This window comes from Phodopus roborovskii, unplaced genomic scaffold, assembly GCF_943737965.1.
Source record: "Phodopus roborovskii unplaced genomic scaffold, PHOROB, whole genome shotgun sequence".
NCBI classification, from domain to species: domain Eukaryota; kingdom Metazoa; phylum Chordata; class Mammalia; order Rodentia; family Cricetidae; genus Phodopus; species Phodopus roborovskii.
In genome coordinates this window covers 3,153,380-3,173,563 of record NW_026126639.1, presented here as the reverse complement: position 1 = coordinate 3,173,563, position 20,184 = coordinate 3,153,380, and the positions used below count along the sequence as shown (strand labels likewise).

At 41.5% G+C, this 20,184-nt stretch overlaps 1 protein-coding gene across 6 annotated transcripts in view; it reads left to right on the top strand.

Moving 5' to 3' along the window:
• The first annotated feature begins 1,675 nt into the window (after positions 1-1,675).
• Positions 1,676-20,184, top strand: part of Sox5 (SRY-box transcription factor 5) — a 358,999-nt gene continuing 340,490 nt past the window's right edge. For all 6 annotated transcript variants that reach the window (XM_051173350.1, XM_051173348.1, XM_051173347.1 and 3 more), the window contains exon 1: positions 1,676-1,827. In XM_051173350.1, coding sequence (XP_051029307.1) covers positions 1,790-1,827 — 38 coding nt within the window. In that variant the 5' untranslated portion in view covers positions 1,676-1,789. The remainder of the gene's footprint in view (positions 1,828-20,184) is intronic.

Below are 20,184 nucleotides of genomic sequence, written 5' to 3'. Positions count from 1 at the left end.
TAATGTTATCCAGCTGCGAAATAAAAGGGGTAGGGAGGGGAAGTTGGAAGGAGTGGAGAGGGCTGGGGGGGGGGCTGTGGAAAAGCACAGAGAGTCTGGCTTTTATTTTTATTTTTTTTTTTTAAAGTGAGTTCAGTGCCAGCCTGGACATTGGGTGTGCGGACTATTGAGCCATTGTCTCTCCTATTTCCAGAGTAGACCCAGTTAATCACTTCGGCTTTAAAGGGAATTTCCTCGTGGAATTCTCCACAGAAAATCTAATCAACTGACCTGCCCTCTCGACAATGGGAGGCTTTTTTTCCTCTCTCTCCCTTATTGGGGCGGGCTCTGTAATGTAGCCTTTTGTGCACAATGAACCCTCCCAGTAGGAGTGGAGAGCATGTGTGTGAGTGACTGTGTGTGTGTGTGTGTGTGTAGAAAGCACACTATCTTGTGCTGGCGAGAGTGAGCTGACTCCCTAGCCAGATGCTGCGGTGCATGGGGACAGCCACGGTTACCCTGTGCGTGTGTAGGTGCCTCTGCCATTCCATGTCAAAGGTACATTACCTGATTACCTCCCCTGCCTGCCAGATTTTTATCTAGATAATTGGAACTGCCATGGAGGCTGCGCCTTGCCAGCCAGCTTAGGATTTGGAGAGCCAGAGTTTGTCCAGCTTATCTGTGACTGCCTGGGCAGAGGAAATTAAAGAGCCCCAGGGCTGGGGGGTACCCTGCTCTGCTCTGTCCGTCCTAGGCTCCCCAGCCTTCAGGAGCAGGACAGTGGACCGGTCAGGGTCATTTTGTGGCTGGGCTTTGGGACTGTCCTGCACCCGTGCATGCTGTGTTTGGCATGTGGGTATCTGCTCTCCTCCACGCCTGGTTTCTGGAGTTTGGAGCTACAAAACTTTGCCTGGGTTGCCAGGACATCCAGAGCACTTTGTGGAAAGGGAGAGCTAGCACTGAGCCCCACAGAGTGAGTGACAGCCTGTTTACAGGTTTCCTTGAAGGGGCCTCTGCTATATTTCAATCTGTCAAAGTTGCTTTTCTTCCTTCAGAACAATGCCTGATTGTTGTGTGTGAGTGAGTGTGTCTGTGTGTGCGTGCGCGCACACACACACATGCTTGTGTGTTTCCGTGTGCGCTTGGAGAGAGTCTGGGCGGGGGTGAGGAATAACAATTCTTTGTGTAAAAATGCTGTGGCTATTAGTGCTTAATTAGTTAATGCTCACAGTTGATTGGGGTTCTGTTATTATAAAGTTATTTTTTTAGTCAGCCCCAAATGCATTTTGCACAATGATACTGCTGGTGGTGGCAGTGGTTCGTGTCTGTGTGTGTGTGTGTGTGTGTGTGTGTGTGTGTGTGGTGTGACTTTTATTATTTAGAGGAGAGAGCATGGGAGACGTGTTACGAGTTGACTTCTACCATTCAGTGATGTCCAGGAGAGAGAATTAAGAGGAAGGGACAGGCACCCGGAGGTTGTCTACTGCCAGCAGCCGGAGTGTGCGGCTGTGCAAAGGGGGAGCAGCCCACTGCTGCTGTAAGTGTACTACCCCTTTAAGAGAATGGTCAAGGAGTCCTAGGAGAGAGAGAGAGAGAGAGAGAGAGAGAGAGAGAGAGAGAGAGAGAGAGAGAGAGAGAGAGAGAGAGAGGAGGGAGAGGGAGAAAGGGAGAGGGGAGAGAGTGAGAAGAGAGAGAGAGAGAGAGGCAGAGAGAGAGAATCCATTGGTTTAGGTTTGGACTGACTTGACAGGTTCAGTTGGAGCCGATCATAGGTGGCTACTGTGACAAAGGGAAATCGTGCTTTTCCAGCATGCTTACTGACCCTGATTTACCTCAGGAGTTTGAGAGGTGAGTACTGCTTGGTTTTTCTCCCCCTAATATACTGAAGTGCAAACTCTTCCGTTTCACAGTAGTCTGGATGCAACGGGAAGATGCCTCCCCCAGATTGCGTGGGGTAGAGCAGCTATGAGCGAGGGTCTCTGCAGCCTTGGGAGCTGATCTCTGTTGTGGTCGCCCGGACCAAATTGAACTGATTTGCAAAGTCTCCTCCGAGCTTACTGCTAATGTTTTTAGGTTGCGTCGGATCACAGGCAGGAAATTAAATGAACATTAAGCATCTCTCTCTTCTCTACCCCCCCCATTCCCTGCTGCTCTCTTTCCCTTCCTTAGTCTCCTACTTTCTGCCTTCATTGATCCCCCCCACACACACACCTTTTGTAGACTGCTCGCATATTCAGGATCTCTGTCTCCTGTAATTTCTGAAGTGACAGAAGGCTTCGGTGGCGGTTAAAGCGGAGGCTGTTAAATTCCTGTTTGATCCCTCTGTTAAACTTTGGAAACTGCTTGGGAAAGCAGGACCTTTTGTTGATATGGGAGAGCCGGGCTGTTGTTGTTGTTGTGTGCGTCCCCCCCCCCCCAAAGAAAATTTAACACCACAGGTCAATATTAGTAGATGATTATCGACGTGTCTGACGAGAAGAGGAAGGGGACAGACAAGACACCCTCCTTTTAAGTGTCGTGGCCACTTTTGTACTCGCTGTCTTAACTGGGTTTTGATAAACTGCACTTTCTGCTGAGCTGAGTGTATTTGTAATTAGTTGTTCCTATTCAGAGAGGTATGTGCAGTTCCCCTCCATCTGATGCTGCTGCAAGTAATGTGGGGGCTTCTAAAGAATTTTAGCCCTCCTCGTGTCCCTGTAATTACACATTATAAATTTTAACTTTGAGTTCGTATCCTAGTCTAAGTTTTTTTTTTTTTGAACTATAAATAGATTTTTGTTTGCCATTAAAAAGAACTCAAACTTCATATTCTGTATGGTGAATTAAAAAAAAAAAAATAAAAAAGCTAAAAAAAGCCAGGATGCAAGATCCCCAGGCTTTTTTCATTTTCATGCAAGCTATACCTTCTGTATAAACATTTGTTGTATCTCACTATGCAATGCAAGCTAGGTGCTAGACCAGCTGGTTAAAAATATGCTAAGTCAAGCTGTTTATCACTCAAACGCCTGAATTTGAGATGAAAAGACGAAAAAGGAAAGGACAAAGATTAAAACATTCTAGAACTGAAGCCACGGGAGAGGAAAAGTGTGGAGAAGAAAATAACCCTAAGGATGTGGTCACATCTCAGACAAGCTACTGTATAACCCGGGAAGAAAGTGAATATAGGGTGGACACTTTAATCCCTCCCTTTCCCATCTCGCCCTCCTCTTAATTAAGAAGGTGGATCGATGGGAATAGTTTTGAATTATTTTTTTTTCAAAGTTTCACTTATTAACTCTTTTAGCCAGTTAGCTTCCCTTTGCAAACATGGCCTTGTTTGTTTCTCTGTGGATACTGAAATTGTTCACATTAGAGCACATTATTGCCTAACGTGGCGATTTGTTAATTGAACAGAGTAAGTTTTGCAGCATGTGCAGATGAACACCCCAATGATAATTTTCCTTAATTCTAATTATACTTTATCTTTGCAAATAAAACTCTGACTGATTTGTAACCTGTTAACACATTGTTTTTATAAAGAGGTGGTTACATATTAACAGGCTGTAGCCTATTTCTCTTATAGGCAAGCTGCCTGCTGGGAACTTTATTTGTATTTTTTTTTCAATTATCTCTTTTTAAGCCAAACTTTTCCCTTTAACTTCCTAATGCTCAAATCTTCTAACATTGTTTTGTTTTCCCTTCTAGTGAGATTTTTTTAATGCTTTTTTTCATTATCCAGAGGCATACATTTTTAGCTAGATAATTAAATAAGCCAGTGATAATCAAATAGTTTGTTCCTATATGCATCCTATATGTAAACAGTAGTAGTTAAAGTAATTTTGAAAAATGTCATACAATAATAACATTTTTAGTAATTTGCCCAGAGGTTGAAATTGGCAATACTTACCAAAAATCCCAGAAAAATCTTGACAGTTTGTTTACACTGCATTTACCCATTGTCACTCATACAGAGTAGATCCTGTGGATGGGTATGGTACTGGGTATTAAAATTCTGAGAAGAGTGACCATATAATAGTACTAACATATATGAGGGTTTTTTTTTTTTTTTTTTTTTTTTTGCCTTTACAGTTATTTGCAAGTTTTGTTGAATAACTAGGTCATTTCTATTGACTCAATTTTTATTCTATTTGCTCACCTGCTATCAAAGAGTTTTTCACTCAAACTCATTTAGTCTTTGAAAAGAATTCCTAATGTCTTTATGAATGGGAAATTAGGTGTAGTGGGCAGCAACGGCTCAGAGCTCAGGTACCATTAAAGTTTTAAGTGATTTATATTTCGAGTGCCACTGGTAACGTATTGCCCATCTTCTGTGATTTTTTTTTCCCTCAACATGAAGACTATTTGAAACTTCAAGAAATATTCAAAACTTTAAGAACAGCCTGAGAATTTATATTCGATTTGACAAGTGTGTTTCCTTCTGTAAGAAGGGGGAGACTTAACAGTCTCAGGTTGATAAAAGGTTGTTAAATAGTTAAGAAGCAGGGATAGTTTCATTGTCTCTGAGGATGCTCAAGAGGTAAATGGAAAGGGATTTCAGAGGTAGCAAGCTTGAGCTGCCCTCTCCTGCTTCCCTGAAGTTCCCATAGGGCTGACTGTGGAGACTGAAGGATGATTCTCAGGTGGGGGATGAATAGGCAGTGCATGTCCTGGAGTATTAATTTGCGAGACAAACCTTTTGGTCTAGCAATTTACAGGCACCACAAATGGTCTGAGGACTGTGAGCAGCAGCATCTCCTGAGAGGTCCTAGAGAAGTCATTGTCCTTCTGTTTGACCGAGCGTTAAAGAATGACATACTGTGGCTTCATTTGAGAATGTCAACCCTCTCTTGATATTTAAACATGTAAAACACTTGCTTTAGATTGTGGTGTGACTCGCCTGCTGCTGAAGGAGAAATAACCATATCTGATACTTTATCCTTGGCACAGCTGTCTGTTTCTTTACTTGCTACCTATGTTCTTCTTAATTCCTATTGTGATTGTTTCATGATGAGGCTGCCTGTCATACTTTCCAGTGGCTGAACTGTAAAATTTCATTTAAGGAAATAGAAGACTTGAAAAATACATATTAAAAAATAAATAAAAACAAAAGCCTGGTTGTGTCCTGAAAAGAAGGGGAAAGTTAGGACTGAGGCATGAAGCATGCTAAGCTCAGTTAGGACTAAAGGATGAAGCATGCTAAGCTCAGAGCCTTCCTTGTGCTGTTGTGTGCTTCTCTCAAAACGGGTGTCGACAGCAGCCTGTTTCCAAACGTTGAAAGGAACACTGCAAGGTCAAGACCTTATGAAAAAGAAAAAAGAAAAAAAGAAAAAAGAAAAAAATATCATATCAACTTAGACTTGTCCCATTCACATCAGATTTATCTGCTGTCAGTCCAATGAGAGCAATTGTTTTTATCTTATTAGAAAACTCTCAACTTTATCCTGAAGCAAGGAATACCCTTCTAGGTCTGTGAAGACCACCTTGCAAATTGCTGTGGGAAGCTACTAGCAGCATATAAAGATACCCCTCACAATATTGCTATTTTAGTTACTGATCCTCCCAGTAAAATATTTTTTTTTCCGGCTTGGGCATTTATTCAGTGTATTTGGAGACTTAAAATAATCCATTATGCTCCTACATTCAGGTTTGCAGGTAACTTCTAGATGGGATTTTATAAGGTACCTGTCTAGTTTTTGTCACCTCACGGAAACTGTAAGCTTGCAAGTCTCATTATCAGAGTGTTCAACTGCCTGCTTTGGTCACTCCAGTTAGTCTTCCCTTGGTACTACTTCTTGGTGGAAAATGTATTCATAATCCATTACGGATTTTAATTGCCACCTCAATAATTTGTGAGCTAACTGAGCTGACACCTTGGTTTGTGGTGCAGCTTGCATGAAGTAATGCATAAGCCACACTTCTGTCCCACACCCCGTCTGTCTGAAGACTTGGCAGGAGTCTGGCTGATCGTCAAGAAGAATGCAGGGTTAAATGCCAGGTGGCATTGTGGCCAGATCAGGGTGCAGCGGGGAGAAATGGAAAAGTGCCTTGCCATTGATTGCATGTTGGTGCATTTTTTATTTCCGTGTCTCCAATATCAGAAGCACATCATATTAGAGCGAGTGTCTGCTCTTGGAAAGCTTTTGACTGAGATTTACACGAGCATCGTAGATTAGAGGCAGATGAGAAAACCTGTCTGCTTTGGAGCATCTCACCCTTCTTAGTGTTGGAAGCTGTGTCGCATGGATTTTGTGCATGCCACATCCACAGAGCAACATCCACAAGTGATGTCTAATTTTTATTTTCCGTTCTTCCCTTGCCCATTTTTTCAGCCACCTAAGGCGTATTTATCATCCAGGTATGTTTTGTGTGGTCTAAACACAACCCTTCTATAGATTACTTTAAAAGGCATAGCTGGTGGGTGTCGTTTCCCTTGAAAATTTGTTATTCATCTGTAGTTTTAGTGAGATTAACCACTACCATGGGACATAAAGGGGCATAAGTCAAGCTCTCCAATTTTCTCTTGGCTACCTCACTGTGCTCAGTTTCTGAGTCAGGTGATGGCAATGATCTTAAAAGATGTCCAGGGGCCCACCAATGTGTAAGTCATGTTCTCCTTATCCAAAACATGTTGGTGAATGAGAAGTTTATGGAGAATTTTCAACGTTCCTTAATTCTGTCCTCCCTGGCTTTTGCACCTAGAGGCAGCACTCATCGATAGAGTATGTAAACTTCAAATGCTGTGTAGGTGAAGTGGGCAGATCAAGGGGTACCGCTAGCACAAGAAAAGAGAAGAAAGACAGGCAGGAAAGAAAACCCACTAAAGACTAATGCCATTTCCCTTAAATGAACGTGTTTATTTAGGCTTACATCTGGGGAATGCCTTCTATTCCTTCCTGTGAATCAAGCACCTTTTTCTCTTTCTGACTCTGCTCTGCAGTCTGGAATCGCTTTGCCTTTCCTTTGGTGTTATCTCCCCTTCCCTTCTCTTGCTAGTTGAGAGTTCCCCATCTCCTCGGGAGCTCCTGTGGCGTATGGATCTGCTTGTCCAATAGGGGGGTGTGTGTTTCCCCACATCAGCATCCCTTTCTCTTGGAGGCTGAGAGTGAAACCTCGGCAGTGCTGCCAGCCTTTGCCAGCCCGAGAAGTCACAGCCTCCAAGTTGCTCCCAGCTCTTGTGCCTTCTTTGTGGCGTTGTGTTCCGCACCACGTTGGGCTGCCGGGAAGGACCAGACCAGAGCAAGATTTAGAAGAATTCTGGTGAGAACCTATGCAGAGGGATATGGCATTTTAAAAGAATTGTAGTAAACAAACAGAATTGCAGCATCAACAAAGATAATTAGCATAAACAATGTCGATTTAGGACAGGTGGTTTAAAAAAACAAACAAAACAAAAAACCCAAATATGAACCCAATTTGAATTCTGCCAATTTGGAACCATTGAACCGTAGTCCGCACCTCATGAGCACCGCCCGGTTTGTTGATGAACTTGTTAAAATGCATCTTTTCTGTTTCTTTTGTATCATTTTCTGGTCATTGTGCCCTTTTGTCACCCAGCTTGAAAGTAATTAATCTATTAAAAGGTTGTCTAGGGACCTTTATAGTCATAAAACACGGCAGAAGGAAAACGAAAAACAAAAGCTTCTGGGTGTTTAGAGACATCTCAGTTCAGAAGTGAAATGAGTTCAGGCTGCAGCTTGACTCCTCAGGTCCCATGTCTCCAAACTCTCGCCTTCTCTCTTTGATCTAAGTATCATTTGGATAATTTAGTTCTCCTGCGTTCCTGATACATTTGTCATTGTCTAGTTAGTCTCAGTTGCTACTCTTTCCTCTGGGTCTGGCTCGTCAGTGGGTGCACGCTTCTTGGGGCTGCTACTCTTTGCTGCTTTCCTCTGTAACTTGGAGAAGGGGGCATGGCATTGACTCCAGGGATGGAGTCCTATGAGGTCGCTAGTCACTGCCAGCTACATTGTCTAAACCTACTATGCTGTCACTATGAGTTTAAATCTGTAATCATTCAGGCTTATTACTAAATGACTTTTTTTTTTTTAATGCCTTGCGTGGAAATGTTTTGACTTCAATGAAATGTGGAGTGTGGCTGAACGGAGAGCTGTTTATTTTTCCTGCATTAAGGATGAAAAGTTCTTTATTGGAGTTAAGAGATCCCCCCCCTTTTTTTATATTCTCATGGAGAATGAAGTCCTGCAGTTCCAAGTGAGCCCCTCCCTCGTACTCGGGTGGCCCTTCATGCCGAAGCTGGAATAGGAGCATTTGTGAATGAGTTTTAGTTTCTTGGAGTTATAAAGATGTGTGTAAACTAGTAAATTGTGTCTCATTCATGTGCTGTGGAGATTTCTCATACTTTACGGAGAAAAATAATTTGGCTACTAACGAATTAGGGCTACCTGCCAGTCTCATTGTGTACTGTATGTAGGTAAGAGAGGTGCCGTGCAGGAAGGCTGTTGGCAGCCACCAGGGAAAGTTCCATGTGTGGTCGTGTTTCTATTTCTGCCCTTCACATTTCTGAAAGAATGTGTGTTTTAGAAAAGAAAATGTGCACACACAGAAGGCACGTTCTTCCACAGGCATGCACGCAGCCACTGGGGTCTCTCTTGCAGTGGGGTACCTGAATGCTACTGGCGTCACTTGCCTGCTCAAGTCAATCCTCTGATCACATTGAAATCTCTGGGTCAAATGCATTGAGAACGGGAAGATGTGTACTTGAGGGCAAAGAGAATTCTCTAAAAGCCATTTGCACTGTAAGGTGTGGTATCATCAGGTAGGGAGAGAGAAGTCAGCTAGGAATGTGAGCAGCTCTGGGATTCTGAGGGATGTGACTCATACAGGATTTCTGGTACACTATGGAAAAGATGTGAAAGAGTTAACCCACGCTGCCTGTTTTTGTTTTGTGTTTTGTTTTTAAATTTTATTTCTGAATCCAGGGGAAAGGAGATGGACAAGCAAAGTGTGGGGTTTTTGGTATATTTTAAATTGACGTGTATTTCAAATGGTAGCCAGTGTGGACTTGGCAAGGACTAATTAGGAGAGAGTGACCAGAGGGGTAGTGAGCTACCTGAGAGCTACTTCTGTGACTTTTGCATCAAATCTGTTGAAATCTCATTTTAATAAATTAATAAATTATACATATACATATATGTGCATATATATATATATATATATATATATATATATATATATATCATCCTAATGGAAGGGAAGAACAAATGTTGAAAGGGACATATGTTTTCATATAAAAGAACATGAAGTGAGAAAGTTCCCCTTTGTGGGACTGACTTTTCATCCTGGGTTAACATAGATCCCATCCCTCGACAAAGTTCTACACGGTGTTTGCTCTAATTGTGGAGCGGAGACAATTGTTTGTTCGCTACAATTCTTCCTTTGGGTGTTTACTCTGGGCTAGAGTTTGTTGGGCAATAGGCTACAAAGTCCCGGTCTCACTCCTGTCCAGGTGCCCCTTTGTTCTTTTTCTTGTTTTGTTTTCCCATTTAGAATATTTGCCACTGAATTTCATAATATGTTTGAAAAGGGATCCCAGGAAGATGTCACATAGAATTAAAGTTAACAACCCATTCCTCCTTTCATATCAGCACAAGGCTGAAGATACTTTAAGCTACTCTGTGTTGTTCCCATTATGTAGGAGAGGGGGGAATGGACCTGTGCTCAAATGCTCCAGCTCTCTCATTAATTCAGCTTTGATCTGTGTTAATCATAACTGAACATACAGTATCATATTATCACCCCCAGCATCATCATAATAGGAAGAAAACTTCAATAGGCAAAGTACCAGTCAGCAGAGCACCTGGGAGTGGGTAAACAAAGAGGAACTCACATTTCCCTCTTCTCCGAATCACAGCTAAATTTGGGAATTGTTTCTAGATCCTGGAGGATTGTGGGATACACATCTTGTTAAGGTATTGTTTTATAAACCTTAGCATCACTGGAAAAATAAAATGGATCGGATTTGACCGCTAAAACAGTTTAAGAACATTTAATGTTTTAAAAGCACCCTTCCAGAGAAATAGAAACAGATCCAAAAGACACAGGGCAGTTTACAGAATTGTATGATGGAACATAATGTGTATACTTTTATGAGTATATTAAAAATATTTGGAATTGACTAGCAGAGAAAGGGTTATTTGGGAGAGATACTGTAATTATTCCCACATACAGAAGTTGGACTTGAGGAGAACCCCTTTTAAGAACTAGGTAATTGACATCTTGAGTAAGTCCTACTCTGTCCTGATGGAGCAGCATGGGAAAGGTACCTTGAAAGAAAAAAAAATACTTCCTAGAGTACATCGCAGGGTCCCAGGGCAGCTGTAGTGCAGACATAGAACAGCATTCTAGCTTTAAGTCCCTGAAGGTGGTTGTGGGGCACAGGTAGTGGGCATTTAAAACTGAAGGGGCCGGGGAATCAGGGTGTGCTTCTGTAGCATCTGGGGACAATTGAGATTCCTGTTCAGATAATGAGAAAGTTAAATTTGGAGGCTCGGTGTGCACACAATATCTTGTCCATTTTAAGATACCCTATAGAAGACTTTTCTCTAGTTTGGCCAAGGATTTCATTTGTCTGTCTCCTTGCTGATGGTTTGGTGTATAATGTAGGAGATGGGTGTTAGTAGTTTGACATGACATCTTGAGTTTCCCATTTCTGACAGACCGGGGTGGGGGGGGCTCCTATAGTCTTTGATGTGGGATAGAGCGATAGGCCAAGATCTGCACCCTAAAATTTTGTCATTTTGAAATGCATTTTAAAGGTTCCCAGCTCCTGAATCCAGTGGTCAAAAGTGTCTTGTTTGGAGATGGATTATATCTCATAGCTTGTCTTTTTACATGTGGAATCATCATTGTCAATTTGTGAATTAGATGCCATTGCACAGGGGCAAGTAGCCACGCAATGTCTCAGGAGCTTTCATCTAAGTGCTGTGTATGGCTCTTTTTAAAGGTGGAGTGACAGATTTTTTTTTTTTTTATGAATTACACCAAGTGGGTGTAAGCATCAGATTTGTATTTTATATGCCTAGGACTCTCAAGTGCTTTAGATTCCCTCATTCCTGTCAGTTACGAATATCATAGAGATGAATTACATATGTGTGGCTGAGCAAAGTGCTGGGGATTGCTGGGAATTCAGACGCAGGAGAGAGCATCCTAGTTCAATTGCTGACAGTGTGTTCATAAAATAGAAGAATTAATAATAAGATTAGATAGTCAAGCAGAGATAAGGGCGGTATAGGTCTTCGTCTGAATAAATAAAACACTGAGCTGTAACGGAGCAAGATTAAGGAAGATTAAGGACAAGTGACTACAGGAAAACGTCAAGTGTTTCTCCAACTAAATTAAAGATCTGCTGGTGCTGGTCAGGCTAGCCAGCTGCATCAGGAACTTCGGGAAGAGAAATGGCAAGACCTCTTAAGACAACGATAACAACCAAAGAAAGAGGCATTAAAAAGTTGTCTCATCATCTGAGAGGATGTGCTCCCCATATTGATAATATTTTACATTTGGCAGACTGCACGCTGTTTTATTTATTTATTTATAACGAATACTCTTTGAAGGAAAATATGTGTAGTTTACCACCAGAAACATAATCTTTGACACATACCTAAGGACATTTTGTATTCTTTCTACCTTGAAAAATATGTCAGGGTGAATCATGAAAGTGTTGAAAAAATTGCTTAAATATAGAGCCATATATTTCAGATAATGTAAGAGCTGTCTACAAATTATTTCTTTGCTTAATGATTTCAATACATTTTATTCTATGCTTGCTGCTTTGAGTTTAGGAATAAAAATGAGTGTTATCCTCTCATTCCCTTTGTGGAGGTGTAGAAGTTACTAGAAAGCCAGCTTATGGAGAAACCCATGAAACTAAAATTATATTTAGTTCTATGACCAAAGAAAAATGTGCAACCATCCTACTGTTAAAGCAGTGTGCCTAGGGTGCAGCTGGGTTACTAGCTGCTGATGTGTCTGATGGGCTACCATTTAGTCATATACAAGGTTGGCATATGTTCCCACTTCTAAACCAGCAATTAAAACTTTGTGATGCATAGATAAATCACTTTAATTCCTTGGGTTTCAGCTATGCATCTATGAAATGGGCTTAAAAATCACTGTACATCTTGTCTTTATTACCCTACCTTCCAAGCAGTCTTGTGTACACTTGGTGAAGATTTAGGAAAATATTTGTGTATGCCGAATCAGTGTTTTAAAAGTGGGCTTCTGTATCTGTCAAAGGAAAAATAATCAGGGCTTTAACAAAAATTATTCTTGGTCTGATATATGCCTTTCAGGTGTCTGAAAACTATTTTCACATAAAAAAATAATTGCTGTAAGAAACTGGTTGGCCAATACCTCACTTTTAATGCTCATTTGACTGACATTTTTTGAAACACAAGTATTGAACCCTGCTAGCATATACTCTAGTCCCAACAATGTTAACTTCAGTTCTATATGTTCACTGTTAATAATTAAACATCTTAAACATATCTTTCCTCATTTTGTGCCCAGGAAATCTGATATACTAATAGTTTTTCGGTAACTTTAGTATATCAAACACATTTTCAAATTTCACATTGTACTAATCTTTAAGCCAGGTAAATGAAATTGTATTTACACATAACTGTAAGAATGAATATCTTTAAAGAATAAATTACTGAACAATGACAACAGAAACAGTGGTTTTCTGTGGATGAGAGAAAATTACACACACACACACACACAACACTTCTTAAACTAGTGTTTGCACGAGTAGTTTGAAATCTAGAACATTCTAAGTGATGCTCAGAAACTATTACCCACATAAGTGGATATCCCTTTCACTGTATATGCTCACAACAAAATGGGGAGGAAGCAATTTCTTCCTTTTGTTTTTTTAATAAGGAGGTGAAAGAAAGGGGAATATACAGGTTTCTTTTAAGGGACAGCTTTATAACAAGTGACAAAATCACCCAAGAAACAGAGCCCATGTTTTTGGTATAAAATTGTTTTCCACTGATATAATCTGTTGAAAGCCAGAAGCCATCCAAAGTGCTGATACCAATTTAAGAAGATCATCTTTTGCCTTAATTATACATCTGGGAAATGTTAGCTGAACATTTTGTGGAGAACACTGAATACCTTACTTACCAGTTGTCTAAAATACTGCTAATGATCGACACGGTGCCAGTGTTTTGATGGCTAGAGCCTAGGATGAGCATGAATACAAAGAACACAGTTGGAAAGAAGCACACATTTTATACAAAACAGATTTCAACCATCTGCTTGGCGCTCAAGTATGTGACTATAGGCAGTATATGAAAGAGACCACTGTCCACGTTATGAATGGTATCACATTTATTGGAACCTCAGAGAAACCGTAGGGTTGCCGTAAGCATGTAGACCCTGCGATTCTCTGTAGCTAAATAATAAAAACAAGAGCCCCAGCCAAAATTTTGTTCCCTCCACAATCCCTTCTATGTCATTTTTCTTCTCCTAGAAAAATGGTTTTTGCTAATAAAGCATGTCCCAGCGCTACTCATCAGGGCATCAAAGATACCAGACAGCCCTCTGCATGTGACCCCAGGGAGGGGCCCCAAATGGTTGTGAGTGAGAAGAATGTTTGCTTTAGGACTAGGTCAGATCCCCAAATATGTTTCCTGGGTTCTGGGCTGAACAGCAAATCGGCAAGGAATTCAAGGGCCCAGACATGCTCCTGAGCTCCAATTTTCCCCCTTGCTTCTGAATTCAGAGTATTCCACCAGAGAGGCGCCAGATCGCCACGGCAGAGAAAAAAAAAATCACGAGGTATAGGCAAAATGAGATTACATGACCACTTCTTTATGAGAAAGTGAGGAAGGAATCCCCACAGTGTAGAGAGAAGTCTGTAGATTAACTAGATGATCCACGCATGCAGCCTTTAAAGGGAGGTGTCATGGCATACTATTCCTGACTACCTTGCAGACACAACTGTTTTTAGTGGGGACTCTTTACCTGCTGTAGTTCCTTTGCCTAAAATACATTTTTATTTCTAAATATCAGAAAGATCAAGCTGTTAGAATTGTGTTCACTTTACTGATTCATCTGGTTTACTTATATGGATTGAGTGATATCTATTGACATTGTTTTCTAGCCCTTGAAGAAGTTATTTTGTTCAATATAAAGAACTGTTCCCTGAACCCCAACTTACAAACACCTTCAAATATGGTGGTACCCAGTGTCTCTGCTAAGTGATTGAAACATGGCTAATGTGTATGAGATACACAATAGATATGAAACATACACTAAATTTAAAATACTTAAAAGAACTTGAAGGGTTTTATTTTTTTCCTTTTATTTTTGATTCTGTGTTGTCATGAAATTTGGAACTATGGGCTTAAGATATACTATTAAAATTATTTTCATGTATTTTTGCTTTGTTAGTGTGTCTACTAGAAGGTCTAAAATTCCTTTCATATTGGAATTCCAGCTCATATTCTTGGCCTGTTTTATATTTCTGTTGGATAATGTTGTATACTTTCTGAAGTAGAGGGAGGTGAAGACATTTTGATCAGTGCCTTAACGTCTAGAAGTTCCCAGCTCAGCAGGGTAGCCAGGAGCCGGACAGATTTCAGAATTTATTAACTGTCTTTACTCTTAGTTCTACAAGAAGGTGGTGTCTTACACATATGTATAATATGCCTTTCGCCTGATATGTGCCATCAGTTCTGCAGACGTGTGTGGAATAATGACACCAGGGAAGATGTTTAAGGACTATATCGGTTATCTTAGAGACTAAGCATGTGATCTGGGCAATTATATTTATTTTTATACAATACCGCCATGTACAGGTCTCATCTTTCTCTTGTGTTTTAAGGGAGATTGTGGTTGGAAGGAAACCTCCAGCTTTTGCATCCCAGCTGATACTGCACATAACTTTCGGAATTGACCCACAAGATACCATCCAAGCTCTTTCTCTATGCATATGGAGACGCGCTTATAAATATAGATATAAAGATAGCACAAGCGTTCAGCGTGGACGCGTTATGTGCCAGACTCCCAGTCGCTTTGAATGCCTTCTTTATTCTGTCTTCGCCTCACTCGCGCTTTCGCCGCCTCCCAGCCCCACATGGGCAGGAGAGGGACATACAGTCCGTCACTGAGATTTCCTGGGATATGGCTGTGAATATCTCCTAGGCGATGACTATTGGAGTGTGCTTATCAACCCTCCAGAACCCTCCTTTCTATCAATTTATTGTATTTATTACTTTATCTTTTTAAGTTACCTTGTGGCATTAGGAGCCCAACCAAGGACTTCACATTCAAGTATGATGATGCTTCCTTGACCAGCAGCCCCAGTGCTAAAGAGCTCACTTATGGTACCATTCCCTGACTGATACAGGAAATAAAATGCCCTATAACTTACGATGTTAGTGTTTGGGGGGAAAACTCTCTTTGGGTGTTTTTTATGAATGTATCTGAATACCTACTATGCCAGGCACTGCTTTAAATTCCGATCATGCATTTAAACTCATGTGTTAGAAGTTTTATGCATGAATAGGAAGATTAGTTAGCCAGTTAGTTAATTGATACTTTAGTTTTTGTTTGCGAGGTAAGCTCTGACTCTATAGTTCTGGCTGGCCTGGAACTCACTGAGTAGCCCAGGCTGTTCTCAAACTTGCAGCAATCCTCCTGCCTCTGCTTCCCAACTACTGGAATTACAAAGTTTATATATGCGCTTCTAGAAACCTGACTTATTTTTAAAATGAATTTAATCCTGGCATAAGCTGGTGTGCCCATTGGATTTTCACGCGTATCCTGTAGATGCCTGTACAATACAGAATCTCTGCTTTAAAAGGCACTGACTATAAATCCATACTTGAAGACCCTTTCCTGGGATCTGTGAAACTATAAAATGTCTCACCTCTCCCCCTCCCCTCCCTCTCCCCTCCCTCTTCCCCTCCCTCTCCCCTCCCTCTTCCCCTCCCTCTCCCCTCCCTCTCCCTACCCCCTCTCTCCTCCCTCTCCCCTCCCTCTCTCCTCCCTCTCCCCTCCCTCTCCCCTCCCTCTTCCCCTCCCTCTCCCCTCCCTCTCCCCCTCCCTCTCCCTACCCCCTCTCTCCTCCCTCTCTCCTCCCTCTCTCCTCCCTCTCCCCTTCCTCTCCCCTTCCTCTCCCCTCCCTCTCCCCTCCCTCTCCCTACCCCTCTCTTCTCCCTCTCCCCTCCCTCTCCCTCCCTCTCCCCTGTCTCTCCCCTGCCTCTTCCCTCCCCCCCCCTCCCTCTCCCCTTCCTCTTCCCTCCCTCTCCCCCTCCCCTTCTCTTCACCCTCTCTCCTCCCTCTCCCCTCCCTCTCCCCTGCCTCTTCCCCTCTCTCCTACCTCTCCCCTCCCTCTTCCCCCTCCCCTCCTTTTCCCCCCTCCCTTCTCCCCCCTTCCCCCTCCCCTATCTCTTTCCTTCACACTCATTCTCAGTATCTTTAAAATGCATTATCCATGGAAATCAAGCCTTTACACAAGGACCTTATCTTTTTGTTAGAAATAATATCTGATCATTTTTGTGAGCTCGGCCGCCAGCTAAGCACCTTCTTTATTCTCTCCTAAATTATAAGTATGTGAGTATTCACATATGACTATCTAGAAGTTCGATGAACTGGCTGACAGGGTACATTGAGTGTGATACTAATCTGTTACTGACAGTTGTGACCCACTTGAGGGGTGCCGGGGAGGGGGTCAATGGTAATTGTGAGTGGGGACTTAAACTGGGTCTGACAATAAAACCATATGATTGGTGGATTCATGGGAGGCCTCGCAGAAACAGGCAAGCATCTGGGGATAGAATTATCTTCATGGCTTTCAGACACAGGGTTTTTCAGTTTTAATGTTAGATTCATATACTCTACTGTAAGCTTGAAGTAACCCATGGTTCTCTGTTTTATTTATTCATTCATTTTTTTTTTTTGATCTTTAAGTATCATCCTAAAGGTAGACATGTCTGACCTTCTGGGGCTCTTTGCTATCCAATACCTTACTTAGCAAGAAATACACAGTAAGCCTTGATGTTACAGGTGGGTTTCAGAGTGACTGTGGAGATCCGGAGAATACCACTACCCATCAGTGAGGTGACCTCTCCCAGTTGAATAAATTCCCCGTGACATCATTTCTTCATCTGTAAATTCCCCATGACATCATTTCTTCATCTGTAAAGCTGGTGCCATAATAGTCTCCATTTTGTAGGTCAGTTTTACTGCTCCAGTAAGAAATCAAACCTTGTGTGGCAATACATGTCTTAATCTTAGAACCTGGGAGGCAGAAGGTGGATCTCTGAGAATTCAAGGCCAGCAAGGTCTACATAATCAGTTTCTGGCCATCCAGGATGACATAGTGGAACTGTCTCCACAACTGAAAAAAAAAATAAAGAAGGACAAGAACTTCTATGTACTTCAGTTGTTGAGGAAATGTACAAGATGATGTTAATATCGTAGAAAGAATTACTAGAAATTTCCATGCACAGGTAACATTGGATGCATACTTGTAAAAAAAATATGAGATGCTCTAGCAAATGTCATGGCTTTGGCTCTTACTAGAGTCTGACCTGCTTCCTTAAAGAATGACAATAATGCCAAAAACAAAATGAAACACCATATTTTAGGCTGATTTTCATGCCATAAAATGATATATTTCATACACATATTTTTGAGATATAAATCTATATTACAGACTTTATTGTATGTATGAATAGATTTGTTTAAGTACATACACTATGTACAATACTTACAAAACAATAAACCTATGCATCCTTTTATGTGTTTACTCACTTTACATGCACAAATACATGTATAGGTCATACATACGTATATCTGTGGTCATACATATGTATATCTGTGTACATTATCAATGTATATAAGCAATATATATATGTATGATACATAAAAGTAGTGGTTTTGGAACAAATTTTATATGTATGAATGTATATACTTTGTCAATACATAATCTATATAGATATACTATTAAAATTTTATCAATTCTGTGGCATATTTCAGATATATGCATGTGACTGAATATGTATACAATACATTTACTGAATTTTTCATAAAACTAAAACCTTGGCTAAGAATAAGCATGCGTTCTCTGCCGTCATGATGAGTTATTTTCTGATGAGAAGCAGCTCGGGGTTTTATCAGGTCTTAGCAGTTGCTCTTGAGAGACCCTGGTTGTCGGAAGGATGATCTATTTTATGGCTATTTAATTTGTGTTCAATAGAAGAGTTTCTGAGAGCCCTTATTCACATCGCCATTTTCAGTAGAGACCAAGTAAGAGGAGTTCTGGGTGATAACAAACTTAGTCGGAGACGGCATGACTATAAGTAGCTAAACTAATGTTTGCCAGGTATGTAGATTTCTTGGTGGAAGGGTACAGGCAGAGATCTAAGAAAAGGCTAGCAAGTCCTGTAAACTATCTCCTTTAAATAGCGGTTCTTCCATCCAGGCTGTTGCTAAGAGATGGGGAACAATTAGTTCCTGACTGAGTTGTATTCTTGCCTAGACTGAAGGGCCCTCCCACCTCTGTCCTTAAACTGACTTCAGGTTCCAGAATGTACATAGTCCCATCAAGACATGCCTCCATGTGAGCCGGTCTGAGAGCTGTGGAGCACCAGAGAGAGACAGCCTCACAGCAAGCATGCTACAGCTGCACCTTCTGATGGATGGGTGCTTTTCTGAGATTCTGAGAAACACTTTGCCTCTCTAGGGCCCCCATTGTACCCTCAAACATCACTCCCAGGTAGTGAAGCGCGCCGCATTAGTGGATAAAGCAGCTGCTGGAAGTTCTTCAGGGACTTCGTTGAACTTGTAGCAGCATCCAGTTGTCCAGTAGACATCTCAGCTAATTCTTCCGAAGTATTTCCTGGGCTTCTCTGTGTTCGTAGACGTGTGTGTGTGTGTGTGTGGGAGGGGCCTATTCACACACATGTGATCACATATGTGGAGGTCAGAGGTCATTGTTAGAGTCTTCTTTAATCACTCTTGACTTATATTTTGAGGCGTAGTCTCTCATTGAACCTGCGTCTGCTAGATTCCAAGCTGGCTCTTTGGAGCCCCCAAGAATCTGCATGTCTGTCTCTACCTCCCCAGTGCTGAAATTACAGACACCTGGTGCCATTGTGCTGGCATTTGACATGGATATTAGGGATCAGACTAAGATCCTGGGCTCACATGCTATGAATTTTATAAACCTCCACCCCCCAAGCACTCTCATTTGTTTAAATAAAAATTAAATTTAGATTCACAGATATTAACAGTGATTTAAGAGCAAGCTATTTGCACTTCTGTCCTTCCTGTCAGTTTTTCTAAGTCACTTGCAAGTATAGTTACAAGCTTGCACCTTTCCTAAATGTGTGTCTCTGTAGGTAACACTGACACACCAGGAAAGCTCATCCCCACACAGTATTGATACACGGCATTCAGTCCCTAGACACCGTTTCTAATGGTCTCTGCATTGCTCTAAGTATTTTGGCCATTAATGATTGATTCTAGCACTAGTCATTGTATTTGGTGCTCATTTCCTTCCCCGTCACTGGGAAGTGGACATAGCATCTCTTGTTTATGTGTGGACAGTGACATTCAGAGAACAGTGCGGGAGGTTTTTCCTGTCATTTAGCATCATGGATCACAAGTCGGTCAGATTTGGGTGTGCTGGACTGGAACCAGGGCACTGGGATTTTCTGACGGTCGTTCTGTGGTTACAAAGTTGCAGTTATGGAGCTTTGCACAGCACAGAGTCTCTAAGGTGGCACTCAAAGGGTTAAGTAGGGTTTCCTGCCTGTAAGAAGTCATCACAGTTTACCCAGGAAAGTGGGTTTACCCCAGACACCAGCCTTTTCCCAGGTAACTCAAAACCCCGATTCTTAAGTCTGTGTTCAAGGTATCATGTTGGAAGTCATACTTAAAACTTACACTGTTCACTTTTCACACAAAACTAGTCAATATTGCCAGGCAAAGCAAATTTACCCCTGTTCTCTGCTGGCTTTTCTCACAAACTGAGAATCTGAAATGGTGTAAGTTGTGTTTCTGGGAATGTTTTCTGCTATAGGTGATTTTGTGTTTTTACTTCACCTCCTTAAATGATTTGTCATAGAGCTCAGGATGTGATTAAATCAGAGAGTGCTTGCCTGCCTGTGGACAGTCCTGGATTCCAGTCTCTTCCCGCATTATAATTACACATGTATGCACAAATGTGTGTGCCCACGCATGTGTACC